This window comes from Ambystoma mexicanum, chromosome 1p (genome assembly GCF_040938575.1).
Source record: "Ambystoma mexicanum isolate Mex_15411 chromosome 1p, UKY_AmexF1_1, whole genome shotgun sequence".
NCBI lineage: Eukaryota > Metazoa > Chordata > Amphibia > Caudata > Ambystomatidae > Ambystoma > Ambystoma mexicanum.
The window spans coordinates 1004425329-1004452179 of NC_090921.1; the positions used below are offsets into that span (position 1 = coordinate 1004425329).

At 46.1% G+C, this 26851-nt stretch overlaps 1 protein-coding gene across 3 annotated transcripts in view; it reads right to left on the reverse strand.

Moving 5' to 3' along the window:
- The window catches only part of SF3B3 (splicing factor 3b subunit 3), a 702426-nt gene that overhangs the window by 555160 nt on the left and 120415 nt on the right, over positions 1-26851 (reverse strand). For all 3 annotated transcript variants that reach the window (XM_069654935.1, XM_069654943.1, XM_069654952.1), the window contains exons 5-9: positions 21075-21216; positions 18086-18198; positions 16643-16780; positions 14554-14657; positions 13335-13500 (exon numbers count right to left, since the gene is read on the reverse strand). In XM_069654935.1, coding sequence (XP_069511036.1) covers positions 13335-13500; positions 14554-14657; positions 16643-16780; positions 18086-18198; positions 21075-21216 — 663 coding nt within the window. The remainder of the gene's footprint in view (positions 1-13334; positions 13501-14553; positions 14658-16642; positions 16781-18085; positions 18199-21074; positions 21217-26851) is intronic.

The window sequence follows — 26851 nt, forward strand, 5'->3', positions numbered from 1 at the left end:
ATAGGGATAGTGTTACAGACATGCCTATGCAGACGTCCCCTTTCGGTCCCCGAAAGACAAGATGCAATACTCTGCGGTTACCACTGGATGTCGGACCATATGCACAGCATGTGATTCTAAGCAGATTAACAAGCATCAGAAATATTTTTAAAGACATTTTATATTTTTAAAGGACTCTTTAAATGTTTGTGTTTCATTTTTTAGTAACGCAGCTGCTTAGGAGTATTTAAGTTTTATGTATCGTCTTGTGTTTTGTCCCTTTTTGTAAAAAAACTCACAAAACCCTGCTGGTGTACTGGCAAAGTACATAAGAAAGCTTAAAACAACCAAAAAGGACCATACACCAGCAATCCCTTTATCCGCCTCTCCATTTGTGCTCCAGTTAGTCTAACTTTGTGTTTTCTCCTGCCCTGACCGCTTGATCTTTCCTACCCTTACCGTCTTCCCATCAAAGTACACCAGCATGACCTCGAACCCAGGAGAGTGGGGTTTAAAGACAGGTAAGAGGCGGGTCAAGTTAGAAGTGAAGGGTTAAGTTGTATATTGTGTGCCCGCCTAAACCAGTCCCCCTATAAAGGTGTGTTGGAAGAATACCCTGCTACATGATCCAGAAGGTTGACTAGAACTTGGGTGTTCTTGGCCAACTCCCAGGGGCGAGGGTTTAACCTTGACCCAATGGTAAGAATTATGTTTAATTCTTTATTGGTTCAAAGTGCCCAGAAGGAAACTTCCAGGTCTGAAAAGCTGACCAATTTAAAGAGTAATAAGAAGACTAAACATAGCTTTCTTACTAGGCCTTCGGTTTTAAAGCCTGTGACTCCAACTGGTGCCACAGGAGAGATGGACAGGAATACTGTAAGGGCTAGAGTCTACGTATTAGACAGGCATTTTCCAGCCAATATGTTCTTTTATTAAAGAATAGGAAAATGCCTCCCTTCTCGGTTGGCGTTCCCTACCCAACAGATTTAGCTAAGGTAGTAATCAGTGAAAATGCCTTAAAAAAAAATAGGTCCACTGTCCAAACTAACCCTAACTGGCCCTACCACTATCTTAACAACTAAGGTAGGAGAATAACACTGTTCTCCTGCGTTTTGCCTCCAGCAATCTTTTGTTCAATTGCTGACTCTCTAGACTTCCCTGATCAGTTCATACAGTTCTCTGAAGACTTCTTTAAGCCTTGGCTTCTTTTGAATATTGAAATCCTTTGTCTCTTTATTGATATTTCCTCCCTAGACAGGGTTTTCCTTTCTCTTAAGGTTTTCCTCTTCGGTTTTGTTATTTAGATTATTCTTTCCTTTTCCCAGTCTAAGATTATACAACCCTTCAGATTCGCTCATTAAATTATTTTCCTTTTTATATAGTTCACCCTCTTTCTTTCCTCTGTATTATATCGGTCTTTGAATATATATTTCAGGTTATATATGTTTCTCTTGTAATCGCCTCTTCCTTTTTACAGGTGTTCATTTACTTAAACTGGGCTGAGTAAGAAAATGTTTGCAGTGATTTGCATCCACTTCTACTGGGATTATGTCTGTCTCTCTCACTCGCTCGATTGAGGTAAATATAAATATTCTTGTAAGGATTCTCTCATCGCCTCCATCGTCACCGACGAGTATGAATGCTCGTATAAGGAATCTCTTTCAATCCTCCTATCACTTGGGCCCGGCTTCCGTCTTTGCCTGCCTGCCTTTGTTCAGTTTCGTCTCTTTGGTTCGGGTAGCTTTCCGGTATTCCATATACCAGAACGTCACGCTGCTTTTTCCAGGTTGTGTTATCAGCAATGTTATAAGGACCTCTGGTCCAGCAGGGTTTCTCTGTGGTCACGCCACCACTTGTGTGTGCTCCCTCTATCTGCTTTTCAGACGTGCTGCGTCCTGCGCTTCAGTTTCAGCTCCCCGGCTGATTTGAACTTGACGGGTCTCCAGGATTTCAATCTTCTCCCCTCCCCGCTTTTATCTATCTATCAGTAATGAAACAATGTCTCCCTTTTTCTTGTACAATTGCACACATCACCTTACAGTGAAGTGTTGTTAGGATACTTTGAAGCCTTATATCTTTCGGTAATGGCCTAATGGTTATTTTCTGTAATGGCCTTTTGGTTATTTTAACAATGTGCCTGGGATGAGCTGGTTGCAGCTGAGGTTTTTTTCTACTGTGTTTTTTGACTTGTGCACTTTTGCATTCACCACAAACTGCTACTAAGGGTGGCTAGCACACCAAGATGGCAATGCCACAAGTATTTTACTCCTCCTTTGGCCAGATTGTACCTTGGCCTATTTCCTGCCTCTGGGGTTTAGAATAGCCATGTATGAACGCCCTTTCCCGGGTTAAGATGCGGTTTGTGTGTGAACCCGGATGTTGGGGATAGGACCGCCTGTTCCCAGTACGCATCCAGGTGCCTGAATGCCCGTTGCTGGGCAGATGTGGCCAGTGGCTAACTGTATAGCCACTGCCCGTTTAAAATAAAAGGAGCGCTTCAGCAGCTATTCAACAGATCATTGGAGCCAAGACCTCTATGAAGAAGTGCAGCTCACCAACAACCCGAAGACGACTCCTGAAGTGGACCAGCATTGACTCAAGTGATGTCCCAGTGAAGCCCTGCTCCTCTGCCTGATCAAGAAGACCCTCCTTGGTGCTTCAATCTCTGGACCAGTGGGAACAACCAGTCTCCAATCTTGGTCATCGATCCGTGCCTTCTGAACCATCTGAAGCGTGGACTAACTGGTGGAATGACCAGCTCGCCTCTGGGCTTCTTCGCTGCAGCAGTAGCCGTTCCAAGTGCATTCTTGGAACATGGAGTATCTTCAGTTTATGGAACAAGACACCTACTCCTGCATTTGTAGCCTTCTTGCATGATCAGAATCTGTGCTGTGCCTGCTCTTGTGTTCACCCCCCTCAAGATTGCCCGTCTCTGCCTTACCGTGATGATTCCCGTTGCAACATTCCATTAATCCTTGGAGGTGTCATGGGTTTTTCTGCCATGCAGACGTCTTCATCTTTCCTTGTTTGGGTGTTCAACTGAAAGCGGTCTGGAAAAGATTCACAAGCACAGAGACCGACCGCAACTAAATACTGCATCCAAAGGTGACCTCTGCACCCATGACGCTTGGGCCTTCCTTGGTGGGCCAAGCACGGAACAGTGTGTCCTCAAGAGATTCCAGAACACCAGCAGTGGTCACTAGAAGAAACTGATATCGGGGGTAAGTTTACATACCTGCCCCCCCACCCCCCTTTTGTTCCCTTGTTCTCCATAGGACCACAAGTCATGTCCCTAAATCATTCTTTCCCAATTTGGGTCAGTGGAGGCAGGGTCAAGGATCCCTTCCTAGGACTACCCTTAGAATTTATTGATTCTACTTCCCAGAACTTTTTTTTTTTTTTAACTCTTATTAAATCATAACCACTGGCACTACAAATATCCTTATAAACCTACCCATTTTGGAACTGGTGAGATTTCGGCACAAGGCCCCAAACAATCTTACGGTTGGTCTTTATATGACGTAGGGAAGCTGTGATGCGATTATTCTGTTCTTTTCATTTCTAATACATAGCAGTACTTACCTGTGCTTCACTGGTTATTGGATCAAATGCTATTCTATTTCTCCTAAGGATGGATGTGTACATTTTATAAGTAGTGTAGTAACAATATTGGACTAAAGGTTTTACTTGATTAGAGTGTATTTCAGAGGCCGACTAAACCATATGGAAAGTTACTCTTACAGAGTTCATCTGGTTGGCTGTAGCTGCTTATAACAGAGGGTCCCCGACACGCTTAAGATGAATTTCCAAAATCAATGGTAAACAAGGGAGACACTGAGGCACGCCAAACCTAATCAAGGTAAGGTAGAAGAGTGGCAAGGTTTAAGTCTCTGTAAGGGTGTAAGAGTGGTCTATGGCTACAATGAGTCCACACAGAGCAACACCAATAATTCCAGTTAGGTAAGTATAACAAATAAAGCTTGATTTTCCCATAGGCCACCAGATCAACCAGATATGGCTTAAATTGATCAAAGTTTCATCAGAACACGGGAGAAAACCGTTTTATCATTTGGATCAGAGCGGTACACGATTAAAAGGCAGCTCCTGGCTATTGGAACTTTTAGGGTTCCATCACGCCGTTTGCAGGAATGCACATGTTCCTCTGTAACTGCCATGATGCTGAACTACAAAGGAGCTGTTGCAAGCGTCAGTAGACCGGCTCAGCAGAATACCATGTTTGCACTACATTTCTGCATGGAGCATTATTTAAGTGAGTGATGTAAGCAACGCTAATTTTCAGAGTCAGAATTAGCAGCGTAATTTTGCGTTACACAAATGAATAAAGCTTAAGATTGCCAACCTGCACAGATGGGATTCCGTCACAGGTACTAGAAAAGGCATTATGCAACAAACCAAGAAAAAGGTGGTTTAGTGCACTGGAAAAATTTGAAAAAAGACTTTCTGCCACCACCCTGTCATAGGTACATCAAAAGTTAAAAAAAGATGTTACAGAAAACGGAGGCAAAAGGGATACTAAATACCCTTGCAGCGCTCCAGGATAAGGTTGTGTGTGCTACATATAAAAAGAAAACATGAAATCAGTTTTCCAGATACAGTCCCTGTGCACTTGTAACCTTGTGGGCTGACCAGTGCCCGCCCCCCCCCCCCAAAAAAAAGGGTTGGCCAAGGTAAAATGGCTTTACTTACCTCTGATGTCAGCCTAGGTTCAAGGGAAGCAAAGAAGCTGGGGGTTCCATTGGGATCAAGGGAAGTAAAGTTGCCAAAGGAAAAATCTTTCCCAACAATTGGTAAAAGGAAGGAGATTTAAAGACAGCAGTCAAGTAAACGAGGCAGCAAAAGAGGTTCACAAATAGCAGACGGAATGAAGGCTGTCGGGCCACTGGAGAGCTTATTGGTCTTTCCTGCACACAATGCAGAGGTACAGGCTCGGTCCGGGATGGTGTCATGTCCAGTCAGGTTTAGAATCTCTCCATCCGTTAGGGAGAATTCTCAAAATGTGCTAATTCCACTATACCGTAGAGACCCCCAGCTCTTTTGCAGAACTTTGGGACTCTGTACTTTTTAATTCTGTTTGTTTTCTATGTTTATTTCTTTTGGTTATGGAGTTTTAGACAACTCCATAGGCGGCATCTTTTCATGTGTGTTAAACAGCACCCTCCGTGGTTTAAATACCTTCTCTGGGATAAACTACTGTTTCCCAGAGAATGTAAAATGAAATTGACTTTACTAGTCTTTCCAAATTCCTAGACCCAGCACACAATATCTTACAATGGAGTGCTGGAGGGGTTACATAGTATCATGCGTCTACATGCTCATGTAGCACTCAAAATGCTACCCTTTTTTTTTAAAAGGCTGGTGGCAGTGGTTTTACAACAAACTACCATGATTTTTCATGGCTGCGAACACCGGTAGCTAAAAATCACGGGAGCCATGTTTTTCAAGATGGCGCCTTAAGCCCCTTTGTTTAAACAGGTCCCGGTCTTCTTTTTTCGCTGTTTCTTTTTGGAAAAGTCCTTCTAGTGTTTGTCTCTGCGCGCCAAACCAGGTTTGTTCCCTTTATGTTCCCATATGTCTTTGAAGGGCTTCAGGAATGAAGACCGCCTCTGGCGTCTGAGGTGGACAGGAAGTGAGGGAGGTGCCCGAAACTCCCTGTGCTTAGTCTCCAAGGAGACCCAAATGCACTCTGGCGTGATTGGCTGGCTGAGCGACAGCTAGGCTGGAATGAAAGGGAGAGAACTGTTTAAAAGGCGAGACTCTTGGAGTGGAAAGCAGAGTCGACCACTGGAACGAAAGAACCGAAGAGGAGCTGGAAGAGGACAGCTGCTGCAACTCCTGGCCCGGTGAAGCCCTGCTGCAGGTCCGAATTGCCAAGTTAATCTCAACAGAGAAGCCCCTTCAAGGACGACTTCTTCCTTTGAGTTGATGGGACCAATCAACTTGTAAGCCACCTGGATACCATTCTCAAGGCCGATTAGGATTAACCAGGGAGAGGGATACCAGCTTGTGTGCTTGAATCTACAGCTACTGGAACTGAAGTGACTCCATCTGGTTTTCTTTTTTTCGACGATCCCGTGCAGTGCAGGAGTCCCCCGACGTCCTCCCTCTTGTTCCCACGACTGAGGCTCAGGAACAGTAAGATCTGCAGGAACCAACATCATCAGCTGTGTTTGTTTCTTCATACTAAGGTACTGTGCCAACCTGATTGAGAGAACACCACTCTCGCGGTGAAAGTTTGTGAAACTTTCCCAACTTGCAGGCCTAATCAGCTTGTGACCCGAAATAGGATTCTTTTTCGCCTAAACTACTTCTGGGAACTTTTGCAAAGACTTTACAGTTTGATACCAGAACTGCCCTTTCCTATCCAGAACACTAGCCCACTGACTTTAGCCTGGCCTATTGACTTGAACTCTTCTGGTGAACTGAAACTATTTGCACTGTCCAACAAGTATATGTGATCTAATTTACTTAACTTGTCCCTTTTGCTCACTTCTAAGTAACTGAACTGCCATTTCGCTCCTATTTCAGGGGGAGCTCAAAAGGTCTCAAAATCTTGGGAGTTTTGTATTGAAGTGTACTGGTATATAATATTAAGTTGTCTCCTTCTTGTGAAATGTTTTCTAAATGATTGTGTAATAAATAAGTGTTTTACCAAGAAACCTCGAGGATAAGTGTTTACTTGAACCACTGCGATTGAAAGTCCTCTGGGTATCACTTGTACTGCTCACATTCACTCTTGAGATGAGACTGGCTGCTCAGCTAGCTACCAAAAACTGTGTGGTACAGACTTGTACCAAAGGTTGGTTTGGCTACGGCTAACACCTGTAATCCTAATTGTGGTAAGTTGTCCCAGAGGGTACTGCATGCAATTCTGCCCAAGAACATCCTCCATCAGAGAAGAGGCATGACATTTCTCATTGTTTTTGGTTTGGCACCATCCCATTCACCATAACCAAAGCCATGTCCAGTTTAGCTTTTTTAGTGCAACTATATACCTATAATAGATCTCAACAGATGGCAGGAATAATGTTCTACTGGTTCACTATATAGGCTAACCAGATAATTCCAACACCAAACAGCTTCTGCTCAGTGAACAGCACTGAAATACTTTGTAGTGTATATGACATGCATTACTCACCGTAATAGCATTTCTGATGATTGTATCTTCTTAGATTCACATGCTGTGTATGGTCCGACATCCAGTGGTAAACGCAGAGTATTGCATCTTGTCTTTGCCGGCATAGGCGTGTCTGTAACACTATCCCTATCGTGACGAGTTTAGTACCCAAAATCCCTCACGCGCCGAGGTCCCTCTGATTGTATTTTTTCTGCCATGAGGGAGCCCAAGGCTATAGTGAGTGAGTGCATAAAGAGAAAAGTAGTAAGATGTCTATGTTTCTACCACCCTGAGCGGGGAGGTAGGGAGGGCGCATGTGAATCTAAGCAGATACAATCATCAGAAATGCTATTACGGTGAGTAATGCATGTCTTCTGATGCTTGTTAATCTGCTTAGAATCACATGCTGTGCATAGACTAGCGAGCAGTACCCGGAGTTGGAGGTGGGTTGTGAGAAGGAACAGTAGAGAAAAAAATGTACTAGTACTGCTTGTCCCACCTGAGAATCAGACCTAGAATGAGTGTCTAGGCAATAGTGTTTTGTAAAGCTGTGTACAGAACTCCAGGTTGCCGCTTTGCAAATGGACTCAAGGGGAACATTTGCAATGAATGCTATGAGTGCCCCAGTGCCTTGAGTAGAGTGTGCTCTAGGCTTGAAGGGCAGTTCTCTCTTCGCAAGAGTGTAACAATGTGATACATTTGACAATCCACCTTGAGATCACTGATTTAGAGACAGGATCCCCTTGTCTACCAGCTGCCACTGAAACGAAGCATTGTTTAGTTTTCCTCAGTGGTTTAGCTCTTTCCAGGTAAAACATGACTGCCCTGCGCACGTCTAGTGTGTGAAGGCTTCTTTCGGCCATGTTAGTAGGGTTCTGGAAGAACGTGGGTAGTTCGATTGACTGGTTAACATGGAACTTCGAAATAAATTTCGGCGCAAACCTGGGATGTGTGCGCAGAACTACCTTATCCTGGTGGACTGTAACAAAGGGGTCTAGAACAGAAAGAGCCTGTAGTTCGCTAACTCTTCTGATAGAAGTGATAGCCACTAGGAAGGCTGTCTTATAAGTCAGATCTTTCAGACTTGCTTTATGCATAGGCTCAAAGGGAGCTCCCAGGAGCCTGGTCAAAACCACATTCAGATCCCATCCAGGGGCTGAATGAGAGATGGAGGATAAATCCTCTTATCCCTTCCATAAAGGCTTTAATTACTGGTATCTTCCACCACAATACTTTTTGCTGTGATGTGGTGTAGGCTGACAAAGCAGCCAAATGAACCTTTAGGTAATTGAAGACTAACCCAGTGTCCAACAGGTGGGTTAGATACAACACAATGTGCGAGGGTGAACAATCGATGGGATTGACGCCCTTGGAATTGCACCAGATGACATAACTTTTCATTTGCTGGCATAGTAATAACGTGTATTAGGCTTTCTCGCTTCCCCGAGTATGTCCATACATCTCTGAGGGAGTTGCAAGTGTCCAAACTCTATGATCTCAGGAGCCAGGCTGCTAAATACAGAGTTTGTGGGCCCGGGTGTAAGGTCTCCCCCCTGTCCTGAGACAACATGTTGTACGGACAGGGCAGCTTGACTGGTGGGGAGAGGGACATTTCCATCAGGTGCGCGAACCAGGGTTGGCGGGCCCACATGAGAACCACCAGTATCATGGTAACTGGTTCCTGGTGCATCTTGTGCACCATCTTGTTGAGAAGGGGAGTCGGGGGTGGGGGGGATGGGAGCAAAGACAAATTTCCCCAACCAAGTTATCCAGAGACCGTTCCCCTTGGATCGGTTCTGGTGGTACCTGGAGCCGTAGTCTTGGCATTGGACGTTCTCCTGAGTAGCGAACAGGCCGATCTCTGGTAAACCCCATTCTGCAAAGATGTTGGACACAATGTCTTTGTGCAGTCGCCATTCGTATTCTTCTGGCAGAGGAAAATCTCTGCTGAGTATGTCTGCCAGAAGATGGAGTTCCCCTGGAACATGTTGGGACAACAAAACATCTTGTGTTTGAGAGCCCATATCCAAATGTTTTGGGACAGCTTGGATAGCCCTTGAGAGCGAGTGCCCCCGGTTTGTTCAGATAATACATTGCTGTAGTGCTGTCGGTTAGGATCAGCACTGTCTTCCCTTGCAGTTGCGCCTGAAAGGCTTTCAATGCTTTGAACATCGCTAGTAGCTCCAGTAAGTTTATATGGTTGGACACTACTTGAGGGGACCACACTCCGTGTGCTGTCTGCTGAAGCAGGTGAGCACCCCCCCCCCCACCCCGTGAGAGATGAGTCGGTCAAGAGAGTGGCTTCCACTGCAGGGGTGGTGAAGGTGTTCCCCTTCAATAGGTTTTTTTTTTACCACCACTGCAGAGAGAAAACAAGGGATGGCGAGACGACTAACAGATCTTACCATTGTCCGCTGGCCTGACACCACTGGCTGTCGAGCCACTCTTGCATGGGAAGCATGCGCAGCCGCGCATGGGGAACCAAGTATATACATGACGCCATCATCCCTAGCAAACGCATCGCTTTGCGTACCGTCACCTCCCGACTGGCTACATATTGAGGAATCTGAGAGAGCATGTTCTGAACCCTCTCGCTGGAGGGGAAGACGGGACTGTCTTCTGTCCTAATTAACGCTCCCAGAAATTGTTTTACTTGGCTGGGGACTAAGCTGGATTTCTTTTCGTCGATTGAAAAACCCAGGCTGAAGAGGAGATCTACTGGTTTTTGGGTGCTCGAAAAACAAGCATCCAACGATTCCCCCATAATGAGCATTTGTCGAGGTAAGGGTAAACTGGGACTGATAGTCTGCGCAGGTGTGCTGCTGCCACTGCCAGGACTTTGGTAAACACCCTTGGCGCTGAGGCGATGCCGAAGGGGAGTACTTTGAACTGGTAGTGTTTGTACTGGATCATGAACCTTCGGTATTTTCTGTGCGCTGGCAACATTGAAATATGAAAGTATGCATCTTTCATATCCAATGTTGAACTGAAGTCCCCTGTTTCAGCAATGGGATCACCTCCTGTAGTGTTACCATGCAAAACTTCTGGGGTTTTATAAACTTGTTCGCTGGACGCAGATCCAGAACAGGACGCATGGTGAGATCCTTTTTGGTACAAGGAAGTACACTGAATAAAATACCCTAGTTTACCTGAAGAATATGGACGGCTTCTATGGCGTCCTTTCCCAGCAGTGCTTCCACCTCTTGGATCAGGATCTCCAGATGGTCCGGTGAAAGGTGCCGTGAGCACAGCGATCTGAACTGTGGAGGTCGGGCGAATTCCACGCAATAACCGTGGGCGCCCGCCTTTAAGACTGTGGTCGAAAGTTATCCCCTCCCATGCTTTAGGAAAGATGTAAAGATGTTAAATGGCCCCCCCGACCGGGGAGACATGGACTTGGTGGTCATTTCTGACCAGTGGCTGTGGCCCCTCTGGGATTGGGCCTCTGCCTTTGCCGTGTTTCTGACCCCTTGCGGGGTAGTAAGTCGGGCTTCCGGATGTTTGATGTGTTGAAGTTACCCGTGCCGTGGTTGTTCTGACCGGCACAGGCTTGTCCTCGAAAGGACCGCCAAGAATTATTACCCCTCTGGGAGGAGGGTTTTTGTGTAATCTGGTGCAAAGACCTAATAGTCTTGTGCTCCTTCTTGGCTGTCTCCAACGCTTCAACTGCTTTCCCGAAGAGGTTAGTCTCCTCAATGGGTTTATTAATGAGGGAGGCCTGAGTCTCCGGTCTGAAGCCCGATGTACGCAGCCATGCTGGTCTTTTCAGAAGAGTACCTTGTGCAACCTCCTGGAGACCTTCTTGGAGTAAGTTCCATTGGGCATCAGCATAGCTTGCTAATGGTGTATGCTGCTGCTGATGTGACACATTTGTCCAGGGCTTATAACCTTTTAGACTCCTTGTCCGGTGGTGATTCTCCCGTGGCAAGAGATACCCCTGCCCTCTTTCGAGTGGTAGTCACTACCAGCGAGTCTGGGATGGCGTGCTCTTTGATATACAGAGGGTCGGTAGGAGAAGGCCGAAATAATTTTTCGACTCTTGGGTTCACTGCCCGTGGTTGAGCAGGTGTGACCAAAGAGGGAGCAACCCGTCTCTTAACAGAGTTAAGGAGGGGGATGGATTGACTCGCTGGAAGTTTTTCCCTTAATAATGTCCCCACGAAATCCTGCTCCGTTACCGCCTCTTGAGTGGCAATTTTGAAGAATTATGCAGTCTTTTTCAACATGGAGTTGAAAGCCATTTGGTCATCCACAGGGGAGGCTTGGCAAGCCGGGGTGGAGAATCCAAACACAATATCAGCGTCTTGATCCAGTTATGTCCAAGGGTTTTCACCTTCCTGCTGGATCTCCTCCCAGTTGTCCGTCGTACCCTGTTGATCCTCCTCATAATTTTCGAGAAAGGAAGCTTCCTCTTCATTATAGATGTCTCCATAAGTATCCATCTGGATCACGTCTGCTTGTTGAAAAACCTGAGACTGATCTACTTGAATTTGGGGGTTAGGGTCTAACCGAGCCCTTTCGGGGGCGGGTGATCAGAAGAACTGATAATCTGCTCTAGCCGATCCATACAACCCTCAAACTTCTCTGTAGTCCATTTAGAGGACTCAAATGGGCCGGCGCGAGGAGAAATGACGTTCTTCGCACCTTGACGTCGACTGGAACCTCTAAGGGTGTCGGAGAGAGTCTCTTGACTATCTACGTAATTTCCATCAGAATCGGGAATCCAATCCGCCGAAAACATTTCTGCGGATTGACCCATAACCTTCGGCGGGACCGGAATGAGGCCCACCGCCGCTGCGATTCCTTCGATGCTACTTTGGATAGTCGCCGAATCGTCGTGAGACAAAAGCTCAGGTGATTTGTCGGCAGCAGAAATACCGTCCGTGCCAACAGGAGGTTTAGCGGACAGGTTTCCCGGTTAGAGGCGTAGTTGTAGTTTTTGGGCCTACTGAGGCCCTGGAACTCGTCGAAGCGGCGGGCTCCCAACTTTCGACGTGTGTATGATTAGGAGTAGCGCCCTTGGTATGTCTTGGTTGCCCAGACGCCATGCGCTGCTGCGAATGCGGGGAAGGCCTTGGATCAGAGCGGTCCGAGGGAACCGGCGAAGACTTCGGCAGCCCCGTTGGTGCTTTCGCCTTTTACGACGAAGGCGTCGAAATTGGCATAGGGGTTGTGCGATGCGCTTGTAAGCCCCTGTTGCCGAGTGTAGTCCCTGTAGCAAGACCAGAGTCGAGCCTGGAAGGGTCGGGCGTGGCGGACCTAGAAGCGTCTGCCTCAAGGTCTATAACATCCGCGTTGGACGTTTGGTCATCCGAAGTACACCTATCACTTTCGGCTGGTGTGGCGGTGGGGGAGGGGGACTCCACGCGTGACATACCATACGCGGCCCACCGCTTTACACGGCGCTCCTTAAGGGTCTTCGGCCGAAGGAGTTTGCACGCCGCACACCGGTTCTCGTCGTGCTCTAGAGGGAGACAGGCGTGAAACGTCCTGTGTTCGTCCTTCCAAGGATATCGGACCCTACACTTAGGGCAGAATCTAAAAAGAGTCCTTTCCATAGCAAAAGGGAAGGATGACCAGACCACAAGGGAAAAGAGGGGAAAGGAGGAAAGACATACTAAACAATATGGCCACCCTGACCCCACTCTCCCTACTGTATAGGCCGGCCAGAGGGCCCGACCACGTGGACAATCCGGCCGCCGGATCTTAGGCGCCGAAATCCACAGCCGTAGACCATTTCCCAGTAGTCTTCGTCGAAGTTGTTATTGGCGAAGTGACTTAACGGGCAATAAACCGACAATTTGGTAAAGATAAACAATGTCTCTAGTAAGAGCTCCGCTATAGGGCGACCAGTTATCTGGGCGGAAAAAAACAATCTGAGGGACCTCGGCGCATGAGGGTTTTGGGTACTACACATGTCACGATAGGGATAGTGTTACAGACACGCCTATGCCGACGTCCCCTTTCGGTCCCCGAAAGACAAGATGCAATACTCTGCGGTTACCACTGGATGTCGGACCATATGCACAGCATGTGATTCTAAGCAGATTAACAAGCATCAGAATAACCAGTTATTTAAGGACAGGTCTATGATTTATATCACTTCTCAACAAGCCATTTTTCACAGAAAGAAATATGTATGCCATCACACTTGTTCCTGTTTCCTGATACAAGACTACTATATTTTGCTCAAGACACAATTGTAGGGGCAAAGACATACCTGACAGCAAAGAATGGGAGACAGGCTGTCTTGCTCATCCACCAGTACCAGGTTCTTCAGGGCCCGGGGCTGGAAAAAGAAAGTGTCCCCCTCCTCCAGGGGCATAGCAGATGAGAACTCCGGTTCTTCATCATCATCTCCCAAGTGGGCAATTTGGTACAGATAACTAAAAAAGAAAGTTACATGGCTCAGTGGAATACGCAAGGGGTAGCACTTGCTGCTTTGAAGAGAAAAAAAAGGCTAAGGCAGGGTTAACAGTGCTCATATACAGAAATAGTGCACTGTGTTCTCTCTCCAGCCTCAGTGCCAGAAGAGACATTAGAACTCTCCTCCTTTCTTGCTCAGCACGTTACCCCATGGTCCTACTACATGCCCGGGAAAAGGGAAAGCTCTAACCCAGACATTCTGACACTTACCAAACACAACACCAGGAAACCCGGAGCAAATAATGTACAGCTGACCTTGATAACCCCTGTCTACAGACCCCATAATATGGTCATAAATCTCAACACATGCTCACCACCCTCTAAACCTTCAATTTGCTACCCACTCAAAGAGTCCTAACTGCAACACAGAGCAATACCAACCAGCTGCTGTTAAACAACCATGTTTATAATAGTTTATAATAGTCCCAATGAAGAAACTTCCATGAATTCCAAAAAAATACGATTAGTCACCCCTTTCTGTGTGCATGCTGCTAGCTGGACTAACTTCTCCCAAGTTCGCATCTGCAAATGCTACAAACAGGCTTTCAGCAACATCGAGAATAAACCCCCAAAAGCCAACAAGAAGAAGCTCAAAACTCCATTCATGAAACAAACATGTTTCACCCACAAACAAGGTGTTGGTAACAATGCAGCCGACACAAAAATGTATGGTCACCTCTGGTTTCAGAGATGCATACTGAAAGTACCAAATTTGTAATCACCCATCAGGGGAACATGTTATTTATATCACACATGTGAGAGAAGCTATTAATAAAGCTACCCCAGGGACAAGGGGAGGTCTAGATTATAACGCACATCCACCCTCCCATCACCCCAGCAAATTCATTTGTCCAGAGGATGGCTGCACTTCTCATGCACCAGAGTTGTCAGGAAATGGGAGCCCAGTCCACCCGGGCAACAGCTGCTCCTTCACAGGGTTTTCACTTTGTGTATAGACCCTGGCTACACTCAATAGATATTCTAGATGCAAAAGTACATCAGAATCTACTCACTGATTTCCAAACTCTGATGCCACAAAGAGAAAGCCAGTTTTCAAGACGCACATGGCAGCAGCCACCGGGACAGTGTCAAAGTACTTCAGCCGGATCTCAGTGACCTGGAGGGAAGGGGGAAAAGTGGATGTTTCAGAAGATGCATGCTTCAGTGTCAGTGAATTACTCTTTCCCGAATATCATGCCCATGGGTTCACTGCCCCAACCATAGTCCTCTTTGAGCAACCCAAACTTTAATGTTGACTTTTAAAACACCAGTCAGAAAACCCTATGCTCTCTCCATACTAGTAGTCAGAGAAGAGACATGAGTTTATCATCATTTCGGGCACAGACCCAACAACCCTATCAGGCAGAGCAAAAGGGAACTGTTAGGGAGGCTTTACCACAGACGATTTGTGAGGGGTGTAGGCACACTTAACATAAGTCAGTACAGGTAGTCAAAATTATGCACTTTTTAATAGTATAACAAAAAGCAACAAACTTTCAAAATAGTCCAACAAACAGTGAGATCGGGTATAATAAAAACTAAGGGTCTTGGAGAAGACCCTTTACACTCTTAAATGTGATATATGGAATATTCCTATGCCAAACTATACACACCCCAACGCTTATGGGAAGGAAAAAAAGCTCTCAAAATAGGTAAAGCACACACAAATAAAAATAAAAAAAAAATCACAGCACCAGTTTATTGGTTTGAACACTGTTCCTGACAACCTGCAACTCATTAAAACTGTCAAATCCCTCCATGGTCTTGCTCCTCCTCATCTCTCCTCCCTCCTCTCCTTCTACTCCCCCTCCCTTTGCTCCGCTGACCATTTCCTTCTCACTGTTCCGCCTTGCCCTTGCGCTTCATCCCGTTTCCGCTCATTCCAACTCCTTGCACCCCTGCATTGGAACTCGCTCCCTCTTACAATCCGCTCTACCACAACCTTCACCTCATTTAGCACTTCCCTTAAATCCCTCCTCCTCCATTCCCCTCCATGAAAACTTCCTCTGCCCTCTTCACTTCCCCTCACCCCCCTCTTCTTACCCTCATCTGATTCCTGTCTCCCCTCTCTCACTCCTCTTTTCCCCTTCCATTCTCCCTCGCCCTGTCCATCTCCTACTCCCCCCCACCTCTTCCCTCTCCCCCCCACCTAAGTTAATTGCTCTTTGCACTGTTTTGTTGAATGATTCATGATGTAAATTTTGCTCTCATTGTTAAATGTTGTTGTTATTTTGTATTATGCTGTTCCACTGTACAGCGCCTTGGTATAAAGCGCTATATAAATAAATCAATCAACCTCACAAGTGAATCCAATACATGAAGTATAGTATACACAGGGAGTGAAAATGACCCCAGTTAAATCAATTGGGCTACCAAAAGGTCAAATAGAATTCAGTCCCACAGCACCTCGATGTCCCAGTACACCCTCAGAAACAGGTGGCCAAAGTTAGTGTAGCACCACTGCTTTCGATAGACAGGAGTGCATTGCAGTGATTTATCAAAGTCCCTAAAAGTCATAAATAGATGTTGAAATTCTAGTCTGTGGTGTAGAACTCTAGGGACCCAACAGGTCCCACCAGAAATATTGAACACCAGTGAACTACTCTTTTCAGGAGTTTAAAAGCTGGTGAGGTTTTGCCCTTAAACAATACAATTCAATATGCAAATTGCATGTTATAGTATAGCACATGAACCCATTTGGCTACCAAAGCAGTGCCAATGGCTATGGTTGGTGAAGCCTGGTTGGCAATAACCCTGTGACTAAAACAGGGTGCATAAAAAGCATGCTAGCCATAGGTATTGTCGAGGGCTGCACATCGGAAAAAGAATTGCAGTGACAAGAAGCTAAAAATCAATTTGAAAAACCAGTACAAATGTTGGGGGTCCTACCAAGTGAGTCAGGCAAATCTCAAAAATTGAATTCCCTGCCACGCCCCCCTCACCTCCCCCAACAGGCACAATCTGTTCCTGCCAAGGGACCCACAGACTGGTGCATCAAGCACCCTCGCTAAACACAAAGCAGTTAAACATATCCCTAAGGTCTTCAAGGCAGTTGCACAGCTGCGCTTCAGAGCCAAGCACCTCTCCCATGCTCACACATACCATATCCTCGTCAGTCTCCAGCGTGATCTTGAAGATGTCCCCCTGCTCAGTCTGGGCCAGGAAGAAGAACATGGACTTGGTTTTGTGAGTAGCCGAGCACACAAATACCATGCCTCGCTCTGGGTCGTCCAGGTCATTCTGTGCAGCAGGGTGAAAACAGAAAAATAGCAGCCCTGCTTTACTTCCTCCACAAGAACACAATAACACCAATCAATCGCTAACAAAAGCACTCTGACAAGATGTGTGCCATGCATTTTTCTAATATATGTTCTATGTAGGGCAGCAAAAAATATGCAGGAAGGAATGTCCTCTGCCTATTACAGCAAGCGAAGCCACACATTTTCAGAAGCGTAGGCTCACAGAACATTGTGTAAAAAAGCCTTTTTTTTTTTTTTTTTTTTAAACACAGCTAGGAGTGCACCACAACTTACTTTCACAAACCATTCACAAAAGAATATTAACTTTATTGCTGGAACTCTAAAACACAAGCCAATATCAGGTGAACATTTTTGCCCGTCAAACCCTAGCTTCTTCCAACTGTGCTAAACCATCCCATTTAAAAGCTTCCTTATCCTGCTTGTAAACACTACCGTGCCTGCGGTTACATCACATTCATACACTTATATGCACAAATTAATATGCAAAGGTGCAAAACGCTGAAAGAGCACAGCGGAGATGGCAGACCTACATGACCATATTCAGACATGGCAGAGCACAGGAATGCACGTGATACTGCTGGCGAGGCACAGCAGCCTTGCTATACGGTAAGGTGGCTTGCTGTAGATTTCATTTGTTTATTGAAAAGACAAACCGGGGTGGGATTTACTTATCAATGCTTAAACATTCACATAATGAAAATAATGTTATGTTCAAGCATATCTGAAGTTCTGACAATGAAAGAAAACAGAACGCTAATGGTACAGTGGAAACTGGGTTACCATTTGTGTGGCTATTTTTGTAATCTCTTGGTATAGCACAAATTTGCTGCCAAATAAACACCCATTATCTGCTTTCAGGGAAAGCATTTTTTATAGATGCCCAACAGCACATGTCTCGGCTGGTAAAGACTAGAATTGCATAGATCCTGCCGCTACAAGCAATTCTTTTCATCTCCTGTCCAGCCATAGGACATTAGAAATACAGAGGTCAGCACAAACTATGCTGTCAATTTCAAAAACCCATCAGAAACACCATCATCTCCACAGCCAAGGTCAGAGAAGAGACATGGAATATTCATCATTGTGGGTCAAATGAATCGAGCCTCTGCCAACTACTCGCATAGAATTACCAAAAGTCTTATTGCCCTCAATTTAAAAAAAACAAAACTTCAGCCTTCCTAAGGGTTAGGTGGGCAAGACCAGCCACCATGTACCAAGCCTTGGTGCACTTGAACAAAGCATAAAATAGAGAGAAAAATAGTAGACTGCCAAAGAAACTGCTCACCCTTCGTCTTGGAATGGGACATCGAATATCCGGCTGGTCTCCAAAGTTTTTGTATGTGATGTAGTTCTCGGAACAGATGAGCACGCCACTGGGGCCATCAGCACCACCGGGGACTAGAAGGGAAATTTCCAAAAAGTTTAATGCAACCCAAGAATGATCTGGGCTAAGCAGTTCCAACATGGAGAGATGTTCAAAATTAAAGAAAGCCCAAAGGAAAGATGCAGATTATTTGGATCACTCAAGGAATAGCACAGAAAGAATTACCACCAAACTAGTGCCTAATACGAGTGCGTGCTTCCCAACCTGCCCAGATTTCTACAGATTGCTATTCAGCAGTTCCAATATACAAGGACCTAGGCAAGGTTCTGCAACCTACTGCTCTCCGGATGTTCAAAGCTCCAATTCCCATTATCCCCCACCATTGACTATGCTGGCCAGGTATCATGGAGTTGTGGTTGAAAACATCTGGAGAGCCAAAGGTTGCCGACTCATGAACTAGGGCCTAGAATGAAGTCTCCTAACTCGCCCTTCACTCCCTAATATTTGAAAATGTCCGATAATCATCTTTGTTTAGTACCCAGCCCCAACCTCAGACCTACTCCCATACGCTTCTTTTCATGAGAACCATTAGTTCATCAAAATGTCAACTTTGCATGCGCAATCTAGCATTGCCTAAAATTATATATACACTAGGCAAATTTGTTGCATTTAACACATGTAAGGTAGATTACGAAGTGTTAGTAGAATTTTCGTTTCTGTGTGCCAATTCCCTTTAACCTTAGAGATCCCCAGATCTTTTGCTGGCCACAATGCTTTTTAATTTTAAACTCCAGAGTGAGTGGGACTTTTTCCTCACACTCTCATGTGTTTTTTCTGACTAGGATTTTGTGTTTCTTACTGTTTAATGGAGTCTGGTAATCTCCATAGGCATCTGCTTTTTGTATTGCGACACACAGCACCTTTTGTGCCTTGCCACTCCTGTCTTACTTACCTTTTCTTTTGCAGGTCCAGCACACACCACCCTATCTGGAGTGCTGGGGGGTTACACAGTAGCTCCTTTATCCCACTTCTCATGTAACATTTTGTTAAAATACCTAACTTGAATGGCTGGTGGCAGTGGTTTATTTTATACTACCTTTGTAACATGTATCTGCAGGCCGATTTCTTTTTTTTGCCATTTCTTGTCAGTCACGCTGTTTGAATTAGGTTGGAGTCCTTTTTGCATTTTGCCTTTCCCGGACTTCAGCCCTGAAGTCCGCCCAGGCTCCAGTGTGTCTGGAAAGGAAGGAAGTGAGGGGAGGGTCTAGAAACTTCTCTGTCCTTTGTCTCTAGGTGTGCCCGAGTGAAACCAGTTCCGATTATCCTGCTGGCTGTCCGGGAAGGACAGCCACCCTGTTAGGTGACTGACAGCCTAGGGCAGTGAATGAATGTGAACTTGCTTTAAAAGGCGAGGTTTTTGGGACTAGAGGCAGAGTCGACCACTGGAGGAGAACATCTGATGAAGAAGACATGAAGAGACGCTAGCAGGATGTTCCTGGACCACAAAGTGCCCAGTGATGCCCTGCAGCTGTGCTGACCCCATTTTCGTTTCGACTGGCTGGGAAGACCTGCAAGGGGCGACTTCCTCTCTTGGGCTGCTGGGACCCCTGACCATCATCAAGTGCATTGTCTTCGGAGGTACAAATCCGGCCAAAACGTTGTGGGTATACAGAGGACCCTACAGAAGCATGACATCTTCATCCCGAGTCCCCTCACCAGAGTGCAGGACTGAGGGATCAAGTAACTTCCAACCAGAGCTGTTCGTTCTTCTTTGGCGCTGAGAAAAAGGCACCAAAACTACAAAAGGCTGCTGAATCAAGGAGAATCCATTGCTGCCGAGTCCCTCTCTCTCGAGTGCTGCCGCAGAAGCCCGACAGACGTCCTCCCTTTCGTGACCACCACCAAGGACCAGGAAGGCTTCCAGCTGGAACCATTTCTTCAGTTCACAGGTAGTGTGGGGCTTGGGATACACCAACCTTTTGCCAATTGTGGTGCTTCCTAGCTTGGGGAGTAATATTTTAAAGCCTTCTGAGTTGACCTCAACTCACTTGCACTGGCCTCCATGCGTGTGCTTCTTCAAGGTGGCTCCTCTTGAGCTTCTGTGATTTTCTACTTAACTACTGACTATTTTAAAAACATTTTCTAGGAAGAAAGCATCAGAACTTTGAACTAGTCCATTGACTTGGTCTGTCCTGCCTACTTTAAGGCCCCTTCTGAACCTATTGGCTTTGGCAGTGCTTGTTCCCTTACAGGTTTCAATTGTATAACACTATTATTGCTGGGATAAAAGACTGCCTACATCCCTCTGGGAGAATCCGTTTTTCTACTTACAAAGTATGTTCTCATCTAACTTTAACTTTCCCCTCCTTGAAACTCAACATTGTAATGGTGGTGTTATTACTGACCTCAAATGAGGTCACTTAGTGTGCTGGAATATGTCGAGCATAAGAAAAGTTTACTCACCTACTTTATTGCTCTTGTTGAACTGAATCCTAACTTTGGGATAAAGGTTACTATTAGTTGCTGCTTTTTAAAGATTGTCAAATTATCCTCGTATATATAAACATTTATACTATAAATTTAATTGTTTATGTGTTTACTTGGATACCTGTATTAACCAATTTCATTGTACAGCTCTGCAGCTCACATTGCCCCTCTCAAGATAAGCCTGGTTGCTCAGTCACTCTACCAATGGTGTAGTACAAGACTATTAAAAGGCGAGTTACCTAATACCAAGAGATAAGTCTTGTAAAGTCTCATACCAGTTGGACTCTACAAATAAATTTGTACCCAACACAAAGCACATATCTATTCCTAAACAAACTAATCACAACAAGGAAAGGGTGATGATGCATTCGCAGAATTAGTGTACGAGAAACATGAATGCTCACAAGGAGAAATAGTCCAACCTACCAGAAAGATCTCAGTGAACAGAAAAGTTTGCAATTACCTGTCACCAAAAAGTTGCCATGTTCTTCCAGTGGTTCACTGTACTTCCGAACTACGTGATTCAATCCAAGATCCAGTTCATAAAAAGTCAGGGTCTGCTGAGTGTTGGCCGCTGCTTCGCCCGTTGGATCATTGTCAGCTTCCTGAAATAGAATTCAGGATCGTGAAATTAGCAATCTTACATTGGCCCAGGCAGGAGGGCAAAAACAATTGAAAGAGGCAGAAGCAAAAAAAAAAGAATACAACTGAAACGGTCACCCTTGATGCCATTTTGTAACATGAGTATGTTACAATAAAATGAACCAGTTTTCAGCCCCCTGATCCCCAGAATCCCCTCACACAGGACACTCATTTACAAAAAAGGGGAACCATCGTGGCTGGTTTTATAGGCTTTTGGTTAGAATTGGGGTGCAGGGGGAGGAGAGGTGGAATGGAGAATGAAGAGTACTGGACAGGAGATTTTCCACATTTTGGAGACGGCTGGTGTAGACCAATCTCAATTCTATTTGCAGGATTTCTTATAAGTTATTTCTGACTCTATATGGTACCAAGTAGAGAGCACACAATCACACAAAGGGATGTCCATGCAGTACACCATAGAAATGCAGACAGTTTACAGACCTTACGTCAATGCACAACAATTTTCTAAAATCAAGTCCAACTACTGAAACCAGATTAATATCAAAAACAGTACAGAAGTTTTAAAAGACACATAGGAACAGTATGCGTTATATGCAACGGTTTCAAAAGGTAAGTAAACCTAAACAGTCACAGTTTTAGAGAGTTAGAAAGTTCTGCCCATAAACTAGCAGATATTATAAAATCACAATTTCAAAACATTTGTTCTGAAATGAATTTAGCGGACATGGAGACCGTATAACCAGACAGGCCATTCATCCTCACCCTTCCTTTTCACATATCGACTATATTCTAATCAACAAACCTTTTCTTCCTACTACCTCAGATCCCATATTTGACACGATTGTCATTTTCACACCATGCAGTGTCAAACAGCTATAACCAGTGCGGATATGCAGAAACAATGAAGACTAAATGACACTGCTCTATAATGTACTTTGTACATTGACAAGATTAGAAGGGTTTATAGTCATTGCATCGAATGACATACCAGAGGAAAAAAAAAAGCATCGGATGCATTTTTTTCATGTTTTTTGTAATGGGGGGGGCCCTAGCCCCCTTTTTTGTAACCTTTAAAAACCATTTTAATAAAAATAAAACCTTTAAAATAAAAAAAGCAGTAGATGCTTTTTTTCGATGCTTTTTTTCCTCTGGTATGGCATTCAATGCTATTTCATGTGATGCAATGACCAGATACCGATCAGAAGTGACATTCAGTCACATTTTGTCAACAACCATATAGTACGAGACAAAGACCCTTTGGTTTGGGACACGGTTAGGGTCCATTTGATTCCCATGTACGATCTCCACCACATGCGAGTCCCAACACTTTTTGTTGGATTTATGGATTATGGACATCTGTCTGGACTTTTTCTACACACAGCACCCTGTGCAGTGTGGCGGTGTGCCCCATGTGCTTCACTTTTTACTTTCTGTTAATTTCCTTGCGAGACCTATGTTCCCAGAGGCAGGCAGATATTTAGTATCCTTCTTAACATTTATATTGTGAGATTAGCACAAAGCATACCTTAAGTGCTGAGGGCGTTACAATGCATCCCCTTTCTCACTGCTCCTGTAACTTGTGTTACAGTGATGAGCAAACCTGAATGGCTGGTGGAAGGGAATAGTTTCTTACCTGTAACTCCATTTCTCCAGCATTGGTATCTTTCATGGATTCACATGCTTAGAATATTCCCCGTCGTCAGGCTGGGAATCCCCGGTACATTATAGAGACCCTTTCCCGTAGGAAAACTTTTTCGACGCTTATGCGTCCTATCCACCTCGTTTTGTATCATGCGTGCCCACGCCGTCAGGACGCCATGATATAAATACAGGACCCGCCTCCGCGCTCCCTCAGATTTCGGCCGCCAAAGTAGTGGGGGAACCAGTTTGCATGCCCAGGGGAGGCAGGCGGGCGCATGTGAATCCATGAAAGATACCAATGCTGGAGAAATGGAGTTACAGGTAAGAAACTATTCCCTTCTCCAGCATTGGATCTTTCATGGATTCACATGCTTAGAATAGATTACATAGCAGTACCATCCCGAAAAGAGGAGGCGTGCATGCAAACCCACATACTTTCCTCACAATGCCCGTTCCCTATGGTCGTGTACACATCAGCCATTGTTAACATAGAAAACGAACAATATGCAATCATAATTGCAACAAGATCTAACCCCTCAACCGGGGCTTACCTTATTGGAATAGGTGTCGAAGCACCGCCTGTCCCATCCGAGTATCTTCGGCATGTTGTTGTGACAGGCAGTAATGGCGGGTAAAAGTGTGTGTAGCCGCCCAGGTAGCCGCCATGCCGATGTCCCCCAGAGGGACTCCAGACCACAGCGCCGTCGACGATGCCCCCGCTCTAGTTGAATGAGCTCCTGGGCATCGCAGAAGAGGCTTCCCAGCCTTGGAATGGCAGTACGAAATGGTAGACGATACCCATCTTGACAGTCCTTGCTTTGAAATGGCTTTGCCTTTAGCACCCAAACCATAGGCCACGAACAACTGGCTCGTTTTCCTGAAAGGTTGCGTGCGATGAAGATAAAACTTGAGAGCCCTTTTCACGTCTAATGTGTGTAACGTGCGCTCCGCTCCCGAGCATGGCTCTGGAAAAAACGTAGGTAAGACAATAGAGGAATGTTTATGGAACACTGAAGGAGCTTTCGGTATGAACTGTGGGTTAGTGGCTGGGACCACCTTGTTCTTGAAAAATCTTAAGTATGGTGGGTCTACCATTAGAGCTTGGATTTCCGAAATACGTCGGGCTGAAGGGATGGCCACCAGGAAGGCCAATTTCCACGACAAAAACTTTAGAGACGATGATGACATAGGTTCAAAAGGAGGTTTCATAAGAGACGCTAACACCAGATTGAGGCTCCACGCCGGAGGAAATTTCTTCTCCGGAGGGAAACTCCGAAACAAACCTTTAAGGAAGTGCTTAATCAGGCGGTCGCTGAATAATGGTGCGGAATGTCGTTGACGTGTAAACCTGGAGATGGCGGCCAGGTGTACTTTTATCGACGACACCGATAGGCCCTTTTGAGCTAAGAACAGCAAGTATGGAAGGAGCTGTTCCGGCGTAATCGACTGCGGAACCAAACCTGGTTGATCTACACACCACTGACAGAAACTCCTCCATTTGTACGAGTATGAAGTGTTTGTGGAAGGTGCTCTTGCCGCCTGCAGAATACGACGACACTCCTCCGGAATCGTTAGCTGACCAAATTCGGTGAAGTCAGGAGCCAGGCTGTCAACTTGAGGCTGTCCGGGTCGTGATGCCAAACGATACCCTCCTGTCGAGACAGAAGGTTGGGGATCTTCCGGAACCTCATTGGCTCCGCCGCCGCTAGGTGCAGCAGGTCTGAAAACCACACCTGTCTGGCCCAATACGGGGCCACCAGAATCACCCAACATGGGTACTTGAGGATCCATTGCAACGTCCTCCGGATAAGAGGAAATGGAGGGAATGCGTACAGGAATTTGTTCGTCCATGGGAAGGAGAACGCATCCCCCAGTGAGCCCTGCTGAGGCCATCTGCTTGCGTACTGCGGGCATTTCCTGTTGTCCTTCGTCGCGAACAGATCGATGGAAGGATGTCCCCACTTCTTGAATACGTGTTGTAGTTGCTGGTCGTTCAGCACCCATTCGTGAACTTCGTTCATTTCCCTGCTGAGGGCATCGGCCTCCACATTTCTCACACCTGGCAGGTGGAACGCCAAGATTTGCATGTTGTGTTGCAGGGCCCAATGCCAGATTTTCTGTGCCTCCGTCGACAGGGACCTGGAACGTGTTCCTCCTTGTTTCCTTAGGTAAAACATTGTAGTCGTGTTGTCCGTCATGACACGCACCACAGAGTCCCTCAATTGAGGAAGAAAAGATTTTAGAGCCCAACGCACTGCTCTCCGTTCTAGCAGGTTGATATGCAGGGAGGACTCTTGTAACGACCACCGGCCTGGCACCTGCAACGTATCCAGATGAGCTCCCCATCCGCTCAGCGATGCATCCGTCACCACCGTCTTCTGGAACTCCGGTTCCACCAGGGGCATTCCTTTCGTTAGATGAGTAGGAACTCTCCACCAACAGGGTGCTTGTACCAGTTGTTCGTCGATGACCAGTCTGTCGGACCAGCGACCTTGGCTCTGCGCCCAACGGTCCGCTAGAAATTCCTGGCAAGGCCTCATAAACAGACGGCAGTTGTTTATCAACGGAATACAGGATGACCTGGTCCCCAGCAGGGACATGTATTTGCGCACCGACACCCTGGTACCGCATCTCCATTCCGACGCCTTGCTTTGTAGCTTCTGTATTCTTTCGCTGGATGGTCTTACAAGGCTTGTGTGCGTATGAAACTCCGCTCCTAGAAAGACCAAGGTCCTCGAAGGCTCTACGGAGGACTTGCTGAAGTTTATCGCGAAGCCCAGTTCCTGTAAGAGGGACATCGTGGCCCCCAGACTGTTTCGTGTTTGTTCCATGGACGAACCTCTAACCAGCCAGTCGTATAGATAGGGATAGACATGGTGACCGTCCCTTCTTAAATGGGCCGCTATAGGGGCCAAACACTTGGTGAACGTCCTGGGGGAGGACTTGAGACCGAACGGGAGGACCTTGAACTGAAAATGCTTTCGCCCGACGACGAACCTTAAGTATCTCCTGTGTCGTGGACGTATTGGGATATGAAAATATGCGTCCTGAAGGTCTAGCGACGACAGACAATCCATGGGTTGCACTGACCTGATAACCTCCTGGAGCTTTAGCATTTTGAATTTTAAGCTCTTTAGCCATTTGTTGAGTACCCTCAGGTCGAGAATGGGCCTCCATTTTCCATTTGGCTTCTTGACAACGAAGAACCGGGAATAAACCCCTTGTCCTTCCTGTGCCACAGGAACCCGTTCTACCGCTCCTTTTTGCAGCATAAGCGCCACCTCCTGTCGTAGAACTCGAAGGTGGGGCTGGGACAAAAACACTGGCGGAAGACTTGGAGGCTTGTTTTTGAATTGTAGCGCATGACCCATGCGAATCGTGTCCATAACCCATCGATCTGTGGTGATGCATTTACATTGGTCGATATGATGAGAGACTCGACCCCCGAGGACGTTCCGAAGGCCGTCATTGGTTGCTGGTTTGCTTGTCCTTCGTCGACGAGGGACCTGAGCCGCGTCGTCTGGAGGCTTGATAATCTATGCCTCTACGTGCCGACTGGGATGCACTTCTGTAACCTTGTGAGGAGTATGAGGGCCTGTTAAATCCACGGTCCCTAGAGGCTCCAAAGCGCGAGTTTCCAGAAGCACCCCTGAAGGTGCGAAAAGAGCGAAAACTTCTACTTGTCTGGAGGGCGCCGAGAGACCTAGCGGTATCCGTGTCTTCTTTCATCCCCTTCAAGGCTTCATCTACCTTGTCTCCAAACAGATGTTCTCCTTCACATGGCATGTCTAGGACTTTGAATTGGACTTCAGGTCTGAAAGTAGTACATTTGAGCCATGCTTGTCGACGTAGTACTACACCATGATTGATTTGTTTGAAACCAGACTCTGCTAGGTCAACCGCAATATTAATTGCGTGGTTCGAGGCCTCCTCACCATCTCGTACTAGCAACATGGCTGCTTTACGATGTTCTTCCGGCAGATGTTCTAGGATAGG